The sequence below is a fragment of the Monopterus albus genome, unplaced genomic scaffold (assembly GCF_001952655.1).
Source record: "Monopterus albus unplaced genomic scaffold, M_albus_1.0 scaffold349.1, whole genome shotgun sequence".
In the NCBI taxonomy this organism is placed as follows: domain Eukaryota; kingdom Metazoa; phylum Chordata; class Actinopteri; order Synbranchiformes; family Synbranchidae; genus Monopterus; species Monopterus albus.
The window spans coordinates 15,876-30,923 of NW_018128229.1; the positions used below are offsets into that span (position 1 = coordinate 15,876).

The following is a 15,048-nucleotide window of genomic DNA, read 5'->3' on the forward strand; positions in this document are numbered from 1 at the left end:
AAAAAAAGATTCTGTATTTCCATAAGTGGGGTAAAACTATGGAATAATTTAAGTGTGGACATGAAAAATAGTACTAGAATTGAGGAGTTTAAATATAAATATAAATGTATGTGTCATTCAAGATACATGCAAGAATAAGATTTATTCGAGAAGGCATTAAGGAAACACTGTTTTATCTATGTAGAGATACTTGCTTGCAGCCAATGATGCATGAAATTTTTGTATAATATGATGTTATGGGGTAGGACTGGATAAGTCTGACTTCTTCCTACTCCATTCAAACATGTAATAGGTGTAAGCAAACTGATTTTGGATTGGCATTGGTTGGATATGTGTAATTATGTGTGTGTTGCTGTCATTTGTTCTGTTCTGCATGTTTGAAAGAATCAATCAATCAATCAATCAATCAAGGTCTGAAGGTCAGTTTGAGGATTAATGCACCTTCAGTCTGTCAGTGTAGGAGGAGCTGCAGACAGTCGATGGCACAGCAGGTACATGTCGGAGGAACCAGTCAGATGTGTTTCTGTTGCCATTACTGTGCAGTGAAAAGACAAACATGTCTTTTGATTTTTCAGATGGTGAGTTTGATGTTATGGCCCCGTGAACAGTTTAAAGCTGCATTTATTGTTTTTTGGACTCTACTGGGAGGAAAATCTAAGCCTGTAAATCTAGGCCTGGTATCTAATTACAAATGTCATTCAAAACGTTTTCATGAAGTCGAGACGACAGACTGATGCCCAGGAACTTGTGTCTCTTACCCCCCGATCAGTAATAGGTTCACATGTATAAATTGAAGAACAAACGGATTGTTGTGTAGATGAATTAAATTTAGTAAATGACAAATGAATGACGACAGACTTGTGAGACTCGTGTCCCCTCAAAAAGTCTGAACACGACACCCCAAGGAAAATATGAAAGGTACAAAGTCAGAATTCTCTGAAATGTGAACGTGCAGCAGAGTTTTATCAATAGCTAGATTTAGTCCACATTGCTCGTTCACACACGTCTGTTTCACCAGAAATGAAACTTGGACTTGGCCCTGCTCTTCAGCTCAGTGTATCATCGGTGGATGACTTTATAACCTGCCATAAAAGGTGATTGCAGGGAAGGAGGGCAAAGTAAACTGCAGACGCTTCTTAACACCTGTGATTCAGGTGATCCATCCAGTGTGGGTTTCCAAGTTTGAGCTGATATGGAGCTCAATGGTTTGGTTCGGAGCAGTCTCCTCTTCATCTTCTCAGTCTGTGGGTGTGTCGTCAGCGGAGTTCCTATAGGTGAGTGGAGCCAGAACAGATTAAATGGACATAAAAAATGGACAAATGTGACGTATAACGAATGAAGAAAATGATGTGTTGAAGGCTGTTGATTAGTCAGCAGTTGGACAGAGTCTTCTGCTTCTGTAGTGTTTTGTTCAACCATTCATCCACCAAAAGGTCAAATGTCACTAATCTGTGGTCAGACCGCTTTGAGCCGTAGTGCTCCAAAGGCCGGTGTTATGAGCTGATTGGACGGGAGTAAACAAGCTTCGATGTCACTCAACTTTGGATTTTTGACCACTGAAAGTATTTAACCAACAGTTTTGGGGAAACAACTTTGAAAACGTAGCTTTGCAAACTATCAGGACATGGCCAAATTGCCCGTGATAAATGTACCGTGGTTATAAATGTGCAACGTGAACATTGGACCGTGGCACATCAAACCCAGACATTCTTTACAGGTGAAGGTGAAGGAGGAAGTGGTTTTTGTTCTTTAGTTCAGCCTCCATTATGTGACTACTCTCCATTCACTTGTATTTCTCTCTCTTTCTAAAGGGACTTCAACAATAGATTGTAATGGTGGTGGGACTCTAGATCTGGGAGTAGTGGATGAAGGGTATACAGGTAAGGTGGATACAGGCTCCCTTCTAATCTGCAGGTTGCAAAGTCAGATTAATCTAAAGTCACTCTGCAACTTTCTTCATTACTAGTGGAACATTTATAACATTATACTGGAAAATGTAGTGTTTAATTAAAAGTGGTTTCAGATTTAATAAGGTACATTTATAACTGTCCAAACTTATCACCGTCTCTGAATCCTGGTTCCTGTTGAATACCTGTTTGTGGTCTTGGAGATGCTGGAATACAACACTTGTCCATCAAATGTCAAAATGATGCTGATTTTGGTTTTTCCTTCTCGTTCTGCTGCCACGATGCTGCAGGCGATGTGGAGTTGGTGAGTGGGATCACAGCAGGAAGCGGTGTGAAGCTGGTGCCCAACATCTTCCCCGCCCACCTGGAGTTTCTGGAGCTGAGCTTCACGCTCGGAGACACCGCCGCCACAGTTCGCACCACGAAGCCACTGGACGCTGACGCACTGGCAGCTGTGAGTCTGTGCAAACCTGGCTCCGAGAAACAACGTTTATATACTGCTGATGTGCAGCAAATACATTTCAGTACTTTGATTGTTTTCTATTGAAACGAGAATATACAGAATATCTCATTAGTTCACCCCACAGTACCTGCTGATGCACTTCAGTAGCTTCTCAGAGCAGCTACAGCAGGATTAAGGTTTTTTATGGTTATGTTTAAGATACTTAAGCATCATCTTGTTCATGAGTGAGACTGACGGGCGGTGAGGGACAGCATCAGCAGCAATGCAGACATTGTACCAGAATGTCATGGTGAAGAAGGAGCTGAGCTGAAAGGCAAAGCTCCTTCTCCTCCTCCTCCTCCTCTTCCAGTCTACGCTCCAACCCTCACCTATGGCCACGAGCTGTGGGTAGTGACTGAAGGAATAACACCATGAATACAAGTGGCTGAAATTAGTTTTCTCTGTAGGGAGACCAGAGTTAGCCTTAGAGACAGGGTGTGGAGCTTGGACATCCAGAAGGGACTCGGAGTAGAACCGCTGCTCCTTCACTTTGAAAGGAGCCAGATGAGGTGGTTCGGGCATCTTATCAGGACGCCTCCACTGAAATCTGCATCGTGATTCAGTCTGTTAGAGACCCATTGTATATGGCACCGGGTTTCCATGTCCATCTTATTTGCCAGAGTCGTGTTCAAAACCTTTTAGAAGTGAATGTTTCTGCACTGGTCGATGAGTCTGGGTCCCAGGAGGCTGAGACAGCTCGTCCCCACATTTTGGAACAGATTTCTACAACAAAAAGGTTTGAAAAAGTTACAAACTGTAGCTTTAACAAAAGTGCTTTTGTTCTACTGAAAGATAAATTCACCTTTCTGTTAAAAAATGTTCTTAAAATGATGATGGCTCACTTGTTTCTTTGTGCACTGAGTTGTGGGTCAGTGTCATTGGCCTTGTTGAAGACAGACTTCAGTGTGAGAGACGGGCAGAAAATCCAGTTTCCTTTGTGTAAAATCACTCACCTGCAGCTAAGATGAGGCTTCGGAGGTCGGAGCTGGTGTCTTCCAAAGTTCGTCTTCAGTACAGAATTCTCTCTTTGTGCTTGGGCTGACTGTGTTTTTGCTGAGCTGAGGAGGAGGAGGGACAGTAACACTTCAGTTTCAGTTGTGCACTAAGTTGTGTAAGTCTGTGTCTTACAGAGCGACAACGTCTTGTACTACTCTGTCATGTGCGACGGCCTTATTAAGGTGGGTGAAATAGCCACGTCTCTATGCAGCAGTAGTCAACATTATAAAACATTTGAAGTGATATTTTTGTCTTCACAGTACAACAACACTCGGACGCTTAAACTCAACGACCTCAACGACAACAGCCCGGTGTTCACACAGAAACACTACGACGCCACAGTGTCAGAGGTGGGTCGCTGCAGACCTCCTGGGCCTCTGCTGCTGTGGAAGCAGGTTAATGGTCTGAGCCACAGAGTAATCAGAATCTCTGGGGAAGCCAAAGCCACCGCTGTTGTTTCTATCACACTTTACATACTCGGATTGCAAATGAAACACGGAGACGTCTTTTTTCTATCAGCGTGACAGTTTGGTTCTGGGTGAAATGGATCAAAACCAGTTTGAATGATGAGACCTAGACAAAATATCTGATAAGGATTCAGCACTAACATTTGATGGTGTGAAGATTAAGTGAATATTGCTGTTTGGTTTGTTGTGTACCAGACCCTGTAACTGCTGAAACCTCATGTGAAGGGATACAAACCCTCTAATAAGAAAAGGCATGTGGAGCAGAAGCTAATTTCCAAGGATCCGGTGGGATTTTAGGTCTTTTTGCAAGAAAAAATGAAATTGAAAATGTTTGTTTCACCTTTTTATACCTCTACCTGGCCGAGCTGACTCCAGACTAATGTTAGCACTAGTGTCACCTTGCCTACTTCTCATTGGCTAACCCGACTACAAGCCTCTTACCCAAAATGCTGCCAGAAGTATCTGATGTTTGAATGATTGTGAGGAAATGATTGTAGTCACAAATACTGCGATCACGTTCAGCTTTACTTGAAGAAAGTCCAGAACATTGATGTATACATTTACATGCACGTCACTCAGCCTTTTGCTCTTTCAGGCACAACGTGTGGACTCCGAAGTTCTTCGGGTGAAGGCTGTGGACGGAGACAGCTCCTCAGCAAACAACATTGTGACATATTCCATTGTAAGATGATCTAACCATGATCTATTTCCTCTGGGCATCTTGTATGGGGAAACTGGTGACTGGTGCTGCAGAGCTCGGGACGCCACAGCTGAAGAACGCACCTGCAAATACACAAGCAGAGACAAACACTTTACATACATAAAACACTAGCAAATTGTGAAACCAGCTTAAAAACGCAGCATTAACACAGAAACACTTTCAGTCCAACACCACAAGAGATCAGAGCTGTCCAACTAACGTTTACCTTCTTTATTGTAAAAATATTGTTAAAAATAAAAATAGTTTAAATAAGCAGTACTTGTTAGTTGGGTATCATTGAATTCATAAGCCACCAGACATAACGGTAACAACAAAATTAAGCCTGAAGAGATACAAAGGCTAATAAAGCTGTGAATGTCAGTGTTGTCATACTTACCTGGTTTTGCAGACGACTGTATATTATATATTTAGGATTAAAACATTCCAGTCTCCACCTAATGGGGCTGGATAAATGACATGGAGTCACTGTTGTGATAAGAACCAGTATCTTATATGGAAATGTGATGGTCACTCTCCTTCAATAGGTGCCGGCTTCAGAAGACTTCACGGTGAACAGCGTAGGGGCTTTTATTTTGAAGAGACGCTTGAACTACAATATAGTCCAGCAGTACAACTTCACTGTGACAGCTCAGGCAAGTCAATGTAAAGACTCAGAACACCATCAGTGTGTGGTGTGAATCCTCAGGTAACCTGCACCGTCTTTGTTTCCTGCAGGATAACGAGGGGTTAAATGACACAGCCAGCATTCAGATTAATGTGGAGGACTTTGACAACCTGAATCCTTACTTCAGCCACAGCCTGTACCAGGCCTCCATTCCAGAGAATCAGGTGAGTCTCCCAGGTTTACCACCACAAGACTTCGCTGTCACGGTGTCGGCCAGGTGCACAGTCGGTCCAGAGTGCGTCGATTGTGGCTCATCTCTGAGACCAGTTTGATGTTTCCCATCATGAAATACTTTTATTGCTACAGACACAGTCATTTTGACTGTTTTGCATTTGAATATAGTAGAATCTGAATCCAGGTCCCTTCAACGTAATGTTTTTCAGGCTGGGTCATTCCACACCATCCAACCAGAGGCGATAAAGGCCCAGGATGGAGACACTGGTATCAACGTGAGGGTGACGTACAGCATCAGTGCAGGTAAATAAGAATTTAAAGCTTTGAATTCAGCTTTAAGTTTTAGAAACAAATGAATTAATAGTATCCGTGTTTAGTGTCTCCTGACAAGTACCAGAGAAACTTCAACATCGACTCAGACAGTGGCGTTCTGACTGTGGTGACCGCCCTGGACAGGGAGGAGATGGACAGCGGCGTGGTCTCTGTCAGCATCAAGGTACTGATGTTTTAATGTGCCCTCACCGATCACAGTGGAACATCAGAATGAAGCGAGTTAGGGTGTCACTGCTTGGAAACACACACATGAAATCTGGTTACGTTTCTTTGTGACTGGCAGCAGCATGAACACAGTAGCACCATCATTAGAAAGCAGCTCGTCCCTGGGCACAAAGGAACCACGACCTCTGAACCCAAACTGACAGCAGAGCCACACACCAGGCTTTTATTTAGCCAGAGAACAGTGGGACTGATGTTTCTGCAACCAGAGGTCACCGCTGTCACACCAGTTTGTTATTGGTTCGTTTACTAAACCGAGTACTGCAAAGTGAATGTACTACGTTGTACATACTATATAACTTGACTGCATCAGTAACTGCTCCCTAATGCTTATACTGGACTGTCTGCAACATCCGGTCGGTTTATACCAACTGAATGACAACGTGACCTCAGACACCTGGATGCGCAGTGCACATCAACACACAACCTTCGTCTGGATTTCCTCAGAAAGACTAAAGCAACATGAGTTACTCTAAACCAGTGACCATCTATAATATTTTCTCCCTCATGATTTGCAGGCGGCCCAGACAGATGACGGTTCGAAGACAGCTGATGCTATGGTGTTCGTCACTGTTGAGGATGAGAACGACAACGCTCCAGAGTTTGAGCTGCCCATCTACTCGGTATCTCTCTTGGAAAACTCTCCTGTTAGTGTCGTTTTGTTCAGAGCCCTCGTCACTGACCCGGACCAGGTACGCCTGATTTAAAACCACTGAATATACCAGAGATGGTTTCTGTGATTCTGACTATTTTATTGCCTTGTTACAGACACGAAGGGGACACTGTGTAGACAGGGTGAGCCGGCAGCCGACGTCTAGCTTATAGGACAAAACATCCTGATGTCACGAACATGTTGATTACAGTTATTCCATCCATACATTATCTATACAGCTTATGCTGAAGAGGGTCGCGGGGGGGCTGGAGCCAATCCCAGTCTGTCACAGGGCGAGAGGCGGGGTCCACCCTGGACAGGTGGCCAGTCTGTCACAGGGCTGACATGTAGACTAACACCAACCCTCACACTCACTCCTATTGGCAGTTTAGAGTCGCCAGCCAACCTAAGCTGCATGTCTTTGGACTTGAAGCTTGAAGAGCCACCAAAGCTACATCTACACTACCTCACAATTTCCGTCACAATTGACGCAGAGCGACGTCACTTCACACCTCTAGTACAGAATGAATTCACAGGCTGGCTCGTGATTATGCTGCACTTATCTTGGTCTGAACGGTGCACACACAGACGCTGCAGGTTGGCGACGTTGGCAGCAGCGCGGGATCTCGGTGTAAATGTCATTCTTGACCTACAAACAGATAATGAAGAGCTTTCCTCACACGAGCGTACTGTTCAGCAGCAGCGACTCTAACCCAGACCACATTTCTTGTTTAATCGCTTTCCCAGGGAGGGTTTGAGGGAACTTTGCAGGTCCTGCCAGAATCCACTCCTTTCTCTATCAGCCCTGATGGGACGGTGCGGGTGAATGACTCCGCGGCTCTGGACAGGGAGACCACTGAGATCTTCACGTTTCAGGTGAAAACATGACCACTGTTGATGGGTTTCATGGGCGCTTTAGTTTGGGCCTTTTGTGGAATCTATGGACAAGATGGAAAATACAGAATGTCACCAGACTTTTCTTCTGATATGCAAAATAAATGTTTTCTTTAAAAATGTGAAGTTGCTGTTCTACAGAGAATGCCAGTAGAGGCTTGGTGTGTTGACCACTATGGTAAATTAGACATTTAACTATTAAAAGACGCTGTTGTCTCTGCACCTGATCGCACTGCACACACAACGTAAATGCTGCTCTCTTGTTAATGACAAGATCAAAGCGAGGGAGACGGATCCACCCAACAACGTTGCAACAGCAAACGTCAGTGTAACTCTCCTGGATGAGAACGACAACAGTCCTATGTTCTCCAGGAAAAAGTACGAGGGAAAGGTGTTTGCAAACCAGACGGTGGGAATGTCGCTGGTCCAGGTGAGTGGTTCCAGGAGTTCTGCCAAGTCAGCTGTTGTTCTGATAGTGATGTAAGTCTTGTTGCCATCACATCATAAGGTCTGTGTAGATGTTTGTTGTCCCAGTGTTTAACTTGTGTCCCAACACTGTGGCGTTCTCGTTACACAGTACTGCTGATGACTCACTTCAGTAACTGACCCAGAAATATTTAACTAGTCGCATCATAAAATAAATCCCCACACTGTTCAAGGGTCCCGCCACCATGTTGAACATCTGTATCCAAACCCTTCTGACTTATTTTTATGCTGACAATGTGTAACTTTGTCTTTTTCATTTGACATTTTTAAGACAATGATTTGTTAAAATTTGCCCCAAAGGTTCAGGCAGAGGATCCGGATGCTGATGTAAATGGGCAAATCAAATACTCTATTGACTTTGGGGACGACGACGGCTACTTCTCAGTCAATGAAAGCACTGGAAACATCTTGCTGGCTAAAACCATTCCCCTGGTGGAGAACAGGATTTTGGAGTTCCCGCTCTACATAACGGCCCGAGATGGTAGATCCAAACAGGTTTTCTCAGTGTTGCCTGCCAAAACCAATCAATCATTAAAGTCAAGAATCACTTCCTCACTGTGAACAAATCATTGTTATGTGATTTATTCTACAAGAGCCAATCAACTCCAAAAACTTTTTAAGCCACATGTATGGAACAAATCCTGGCCCACAGTAAAAACCAGCAACCTGCCAGTTAAGTTCTGTCAGGGCAGAATCATTTCCTATGTGGACTGAACCTTTTAACTGCTCCACCTGATCAGTGGAGTCACATCAACAGCCTTGTCAGTATCAAATGCTTAATGACCACAGACTTGTCATCAGGCTCTTTCCAATCACAGACACACACCTTCATTTGATTCAGCTCTCGACCATATTTACTTTCATCTTTCAAAAATGATTTTTACATCTCTGTTCCTTAGCCCTGGTGAACCTGAACAAAGTTAAAGCCACCGCTGATTAAAACCCACAGATGTGATTCGTAGAGCTTTGACTGAGGTAAAAGTCCAGTTTCCTGTGTAGAGGATAGTTTCACACAGCAGCAATTCAAAGTGCTTTAACATGAGAAAACACATTTTATTGCCAGTGATCTTGTCCACAGATGTAAAAGCTCTGGGCTAACAGAACTCTAAAGATCTCGGTAAGCTTCACACGTTGTCGTATCACAGAACAACATCTGGAAGCCTCCTTTCCAACCAGAGGAAGCTTTGCCTGACAGTTTTTGTAAATGGACAGACGTGACGATCCAGCAGTCACAGCCGGTGTATGCAGTGTAGAAATATGGAGGTATAAAAATCATTTTTCACAAAATTACTCTGAGCATAACCCCAGACCCAGGCGACGCAGTATGGATGCCTTTAAAGAGGGAGGAGTGCATTGAAACCCCCATTTGTAGGATCCGTCACTTCAGGAAACAGTGGGATGCAGCCAGGAGTCGGTTCATTGTGAGTGTGACCATTTGGATCAGATATGAACACTTTAACTTCAGATGTGATCAGACGACTCGGTGGGCGACCTAGCTGCTGAGGCATACTGAGGCCTGTGTCTGGTGTGAAAAGCCTTACAGCAGATATAGAGGTAACTGTGGTGGTGTTATTGTGATGAAGCAGAGGCACGTCGACGGTGGAAGCTGCTCCCAGAATACAGGCAACCACCTGAGCCTGGACAGAAGGAAGGTAAAAGATCTGTCATTAATGATGTCCTTCTCCACCTCTCCTCTAGGGGGCGTCGTGTCCCGCTTCTCCTCGGCCCTGGTGAACATTCGTGCTCCCGGTAACTCAAAACCTCAGTTTTTAGAGAAAGACTACCGTGGCACCATAGAAGAAGAGCAGGACCCTGGGGTTGTGATTGTCAGGGTAAGTTTCTCCGTGCACAGACGTGTTCAGGTTGTCCACATCAAGCCAGTCACCGTATACATCCCGTTATCTTTGTGGTTTCAGGTTCGCTTCCTCTCAGCTGATGCTGTGACGTTGAGCGTTAAAACGGAACCAGACAAGTTCTCCATCTCCCCCGAAGGTGAACTCACCACCAAGGTGAAGCTCGACTACGACGAGGCCCCTCACAACTACTCCGTGGAGATCGTCATCACTGACGAGCTCAACAGTGACATCACGGTCGTGAAGGTTCACGTCACGGACATCAACGACAACAGTCCCGTCTTTGCCTCCAGTTCTGTCACAAGATCAGTCCCAGAGGACGCAGAGCCGGGATCCAATGTCACCGCAGTTCCAGCCACAGACAAAGACAGCGGCTTCAACCAGGACATCAGATACTCGCTGAGAGGAGGAGGCGGGAGCTTCTCTATCGACCCCGTGTCAGGGATGGTGCGTGTGGATGCTGCTCTCGACAGGGAGACGCAGGCGCAGTACGACCTGCAGGTGGTGGCCGAGGACCAGGGCCGCCCGGCCAGGTCGGCCACGGCCACCCTGCTGGTCCAGGTGTCCGACGTCAACGATAACGTCCCTAGGTTCCCTAAGGCCGAGGACGAAGTTAAAGTCCTGGAGACAAAGCCAGTGGGTACAGTCCTGCTCACATTGTCAGCCGTAGACCCCGATGACGGAGCCAACGGGAGAGTCAGCTACAGCCTTGTCCAGCAGAGTCCCTCGTCAGACCCGGCTGTGTTCGAGCTGGACTCCTCCAGCGGGACTCTGCGTCTGGTCCAGCCTCTGGACTACAGCCAGGTGAAGGTGTACAGGCTGGAGGTTCAGGCCTCTGATGGGGGGACGCCCTCTCTGGTTGGGAACAGCTCTGTGGTGGTGTGGGTGCAGGACGTGAACAACAACCCACCTGAGTTCAGTAAGGAACGCTACGATGTGGCCGTGCCCGAGAACCTGGCCAGCGCGGCGTCCATCCTGACACTGGAGGTCACTGACAGGGACGAGGTGAGTGGTGCACAGCTGCGCACAGATGTTTTACCAGATGTCACAGCTGCAGCTCTGTGACCTTCCTCCACCAGAGCTGCTCACTGTATTTTGGTTTTAATGATAGATCCATGTATTGATTTGTAATCCAAATAACTTTTTACAACGTTGCTCATGGGCAGGAGTTATGACCATGTGGTCTTCAGGAGTAACGGCCAAATAAGTGGCACCTAAAAGAACGAGTGGGACAGAAAACAAATAACTTTCTCATTGGGTAAAGTTTGGAAGAAGAAACGTTTGGTGCCAGATTCGTCTTCAACCAGAAGAGAAAGCTGGTTTTTGACTTTCCAGTTCAGGACCTGGCGGCCACATAGTGGACAGTTTAATTCAGGCCTGCACCAGTCGGCCACATTTCACTGAAACCAATAAAACAGAAGACTTTCTGGACAACATGGATGAGACGAGCCCTGTTACAGTTCGGACCTTTGCACCGCTGCTTTATAATCACGGCCCTGATGCCACTTTATTACCCGTCGCCTCAGTACCTGCTGTTATTCCACTGCAGATCATTAACTCTGGCTGAGATTTAAGGCACTTCAACCTTATCTTCTTCTTCAGGGTGGATTCTCCAACGGCTACTTCCTCTACAACAACGACACCTTTGACATTAACAAACAAGGTGTGGTCTCCCTGAGGAAGGACGCCGCCCTGGACAGAGAGACAAAGGACAGCTACATATTACAGGTACAAACATTGTGTTACGCCACGGGATGGGTTTTGTTAAATGAAGAGGTTAGGGCACGAGACAAATCTAACGATGTGCACAGCATTTATTTTAAAATGTAACTGTGTTTCTTCTTGTGTAAAAACAATGTGTATTCTACAAATCACTAGAGCTGTGGAGTTGTTTTAGTTTCATAAGCTTTAAAACTTTGGAGTTTAATCTTGTATAACATTGATTCTGATAGAAAGAGAAGAAAAATCTCAACTTGCTGTGACAGACACTAAAATACTGTCGTGATGTAAATAAAGAGACGGGGCAGAGGGAGCGGGGTAAAATAAACGTATGAAGAAGTGAACATTGTTCTTTTACACTACAAAACTCTTATGTAAGGACAAATATAACACACCTCTACTGCCACTATCCATCATTTACTGTCGTGTACAGGCACATCCACCTCTGATATGTTACGTTACGCTGGGCAGTCAACCTGAGCTGCATGTCTTTGGACTGTGGGAGGAAACCGGGGAGAACCCACACAGGGAGAACATGCAGACTCCACATAGAAAGGCCTCGGGTCGGCCGGGGCTCAAACCTTTTTTGCTGTGAGGCGACAGCGCTAACCACTTGTACACTCTGCTGCCCCACAGTAGAACATTTTGAATTTATTACAAAGTAGAAACGACAGATCCCTCTGTAAGGTTTTGACAACTGGTGCTGTGCCAGAGAGAAATCGCCCCATACAACAACCTGAGGAAGGAAAACCTGTTGTTTCTATGGAACAGAAGTGAAGTAAGACTGTCCATGTTCTCAGCTGACCTCATGAGGCTTTGTATGTCTGTACTCAGGTCGTGGCCGTGGATCAGGTCACTGACGGTCTGAGAGCCACGGCCCAGCTCAACATCACTGTCCTGGACTATAACGACAACGCCCCGCAGTTTCCGAGCATCGCAGAGCCCCTGCTGATCCCTGAGGGCGACTACTCAGAGGAAGCTCCAGGAGAGATTTCCACCATCGTGCCCACAGACGCTGACCTCGGCCTCAACGGAGAGGTCACGCTCTCACTCGCCTCCTCGCTCCCGCTCTTCAGATTCAGAGAGGTGAGGCCAGGAGAGGGGAGTTTTTTTTCAGCCTATGTTGTGTCTGCGCTCCAACTCTGAGGTCATGTGTGGCGTTGCAGGACGGGACGTTGCTGGCTGTCGGAGCTCTCGACCGGGAGAGCAGGGACACGTACGAGCTGCTCGTGAAGGCCTCGGACAAAGGAAGCCCACAGAGAGAGGTGAGAGACGGACGCAGGCTCCTGAGGCATAAATACTGTGGGTGTTGTTTTTGATCCGGTGGATTACAGCGACAAAACAGCAGCTTGGTCATGGAAATGACAAATGTGTTTGAAAGTTTAAAACGTGAGCCCACCAGTACAGCCCATTACACCCCAACTGGTTCAAACTGGTTGGTGCTTTATTGGCATCAGTTGTTGACAGGAAATGTTACCAACACCTAAAAACAAAGATGTTTATCTGAATTAGTCCCATTTCTCTCTTTGAGAGTTTTGAGGATTGAACCGGATGAGCTCTGATTTTTATTTGAAAAATTCTTTTCTCTTGTGAAAGTTTGAATCATGGCAAGAAGGAAAAAGAGGAACAAGCATTTCCCAAAATACAAGAAACTCACATCTGACTGAAATATCAAAATTCATCATTGCTTTTTAACAGAACAATCAGAATCACACAAAACCATCAATGCTTTAAAATCAGAACTTAAATCTTTATATTTTGAATACTTTACTTTGACTAAACATTGATTATCATTGATTAGACATTGATCAAACAATTATCAGTCAAACCTTTTCCTCAATATGGTGTGTGTCTCTTCTGTGTGGCAGGAGACACGAACCTTTGCAGTTCCTCATTTTAGGGATGTTTGTCTACCTCCTCTTCACTCTGTTAGATGTAAAATCAGTTTCCCCGTCCTTTCAATACAACCATTTCACATTTTATTTAACACATTCACTAATGATTAGGTCAAACAAAACACACAAATCATTTTCTGATTATCTTTACTTATTAAAAGCTTAACTTTCTAAGCATTCTGCCAAAGCATTTTAATGATGATTCCTTCGTCCTCTCCAACCTCCCCTGGAACTTCCTGTTTCTCCTCTGCCTTCTTTGTGTCTCGATGCTCTTCGAGGCCCGTATTCACAGCCTCGCTGACAGAGTCCTGGAGGCAGAACATTTTAACTTAAAACATTTAATGAATGACCCAGTTCTCTATTAAACTGAATCTCATGCACCAGAACTTCACCACCGTCACCGTGCGCCTCCTTGACGTCAACGACAACAGGCCTGAGTTCAGCTCCAGCAGCTACGTCAGCAGCATCCTGCTGAGAGACGCTGAGGAGGGGAGGCTGCTGCTGACGCTGTCCGCCACCGACAGAGACGCCGGGGACAACTCGCTCATCAGCTACAGGTCAGTGGTGACGTCTCGCAGCCTGCACGCTGCTGACAGTGGCATTTTAAGTTTGTGTCTTATGAACACGCCACATCTCGCCGACGGTGTTGTGATGAAACTTCACTGAACAATGTGTTTTCATGATGATGCAGTGGTTTGATGGTCAGTTTATTGTTGTGGTGTTTGTGTTTAGGTGTTGAAAGCGTTTCTCTTTCCTCTGCTGTTGCAGCTTCAGTAGCGGAAGTTCTCCGTACTTGGCCCTGAACAATGAGACCGGGGCAGTGACCCTGACCTCTGACCTTGCTGATGTCACAGAGGACACCACACTGGAGCTGACAGCCATGGCCAAAGACCACGGTCGGCCTCCTCTGAACTCCACAGGTCGGTCTGACAGGAAGTGGAGGGCTCTGTAGAAAATGAAAGCGAAGGTGTTGTTTCCTTGTCGCACCGCCACTCTGGTGTGTGCTCAGATGGACATTTGAGTTTTCTAATGCTTTAGCTTTTAGTGTTACAGCTGCACAAGTTCAAGCTAATTCTAACTCATTCCTTCAGCACAACGCTGCGCCCTGTGTCACAAGATGATCCCATAACCTCCACCACACCCAGCTGTCACATTGGTCCGGTGGAGTAAATACACTCCGTTTATTTCCACTGTCTTTGTGCAGAAATGCTGTTTTAAATTTTCAGCCTGTGTATAATGGTCCTGTAAGAGAATTAGCATCCGACCTTTCAGCAACATACGGAACCTAAAACTTAAACGTTCTACACTACTGTGGTACTTAACGTGCTCACGCTGCCCATGTCATCGGTGCATGTGGTCCAGAGGGTTTTCCTGGAAACAACAGTGTTTAGAAACAGCCAACAGCCTATTGGGGTGTGTGCTGACTGTGCCTTATTTCCCTGCAGCCCGTGTAGTGGTGTGTCTGAGGGTCGCCAGTCTGGTGGAGGGCGTGGGCTTCCTCAGCCCCGCCTACAACTTCAGCCTACCTGAGAACCAGCCGGCGGGGGCGGTGGTGGGGGGGGT

The 15,048-nt window shown here is 45.8% G+C and overlaps 2 protein-coding genes and 1 long non-coding RNA gene across 3 annotated transcripts; 2 read left to right on the forward strand and 1 right to left on the reverse strand.

Annotated features, from left to right (window-relative positions):
* Positions 1-367: 367 nt before the first annotated feature.
* Positions 368-5,633, reverse strand: LOC109974807 (uncharacterized). Its single transcript, XR_002277027.1, has 6 exons — positions 5,380-5,633; positions 4,970-5,301; positions 4,570-4,655; positions 3,363-3,467; positions 2,093-3,132; positions 368-1,268 (listed from the first exon to the last, which is right to left on the reverse strand). It is a non-coding gene; the product is annotated as an uncharacterized LOC109974807 (long non-coding RNA).
* Positions 3,466-5,288, forward strand: LOC109974806 (calsyntenin-1-like). The gene is made up of 4 exons (XM_020625209.1): positions 3,466-3,587; positions 3,666-3,755; positions 4,468-4,554; positions 5,118-5,288. Exons 1-4 carry the CDS (start codon positions 3,567-3,569, stop codon positions 5,268-5,270), a joined length of 351 nt encoding a protein of 116 aa, XP_020480865.1. The 5' UTR covers positions 3,466-3,566; the 3' UTR covers positions 5,271-5,288.
* Positions 5,634-5,658: 25 nt separating the features above from the next.
* On the forward strand, positions 5,659-15,043 carry LOC109974805 (cadherin-23; the record flags this gene model as incomplete). The annotated part of the gene is made up of 14 exons (XM_020625208.1): positions 5,659-5,695; positions 5,826-5,927; positions 6,505-6,678; positions 7,386-7,514; positions 7,807-7,962; positions 8,319-8,575; positions 9,120-9,135; positions 9,515-10,876; positions 11,474-11,599; positions 12,425-12,676; positions 12,757-12,855; positions 13,870-14,042; positions 14,254-14,405; positions 14,931-15,043. Coding segments are annotated over exons 1-14 (3,120 nt in total), but the record flags the coding sequence as incomplete, so codon positions are not given.
* Positions 15,044-15,048: the final 5 nt, after the last annotated feature.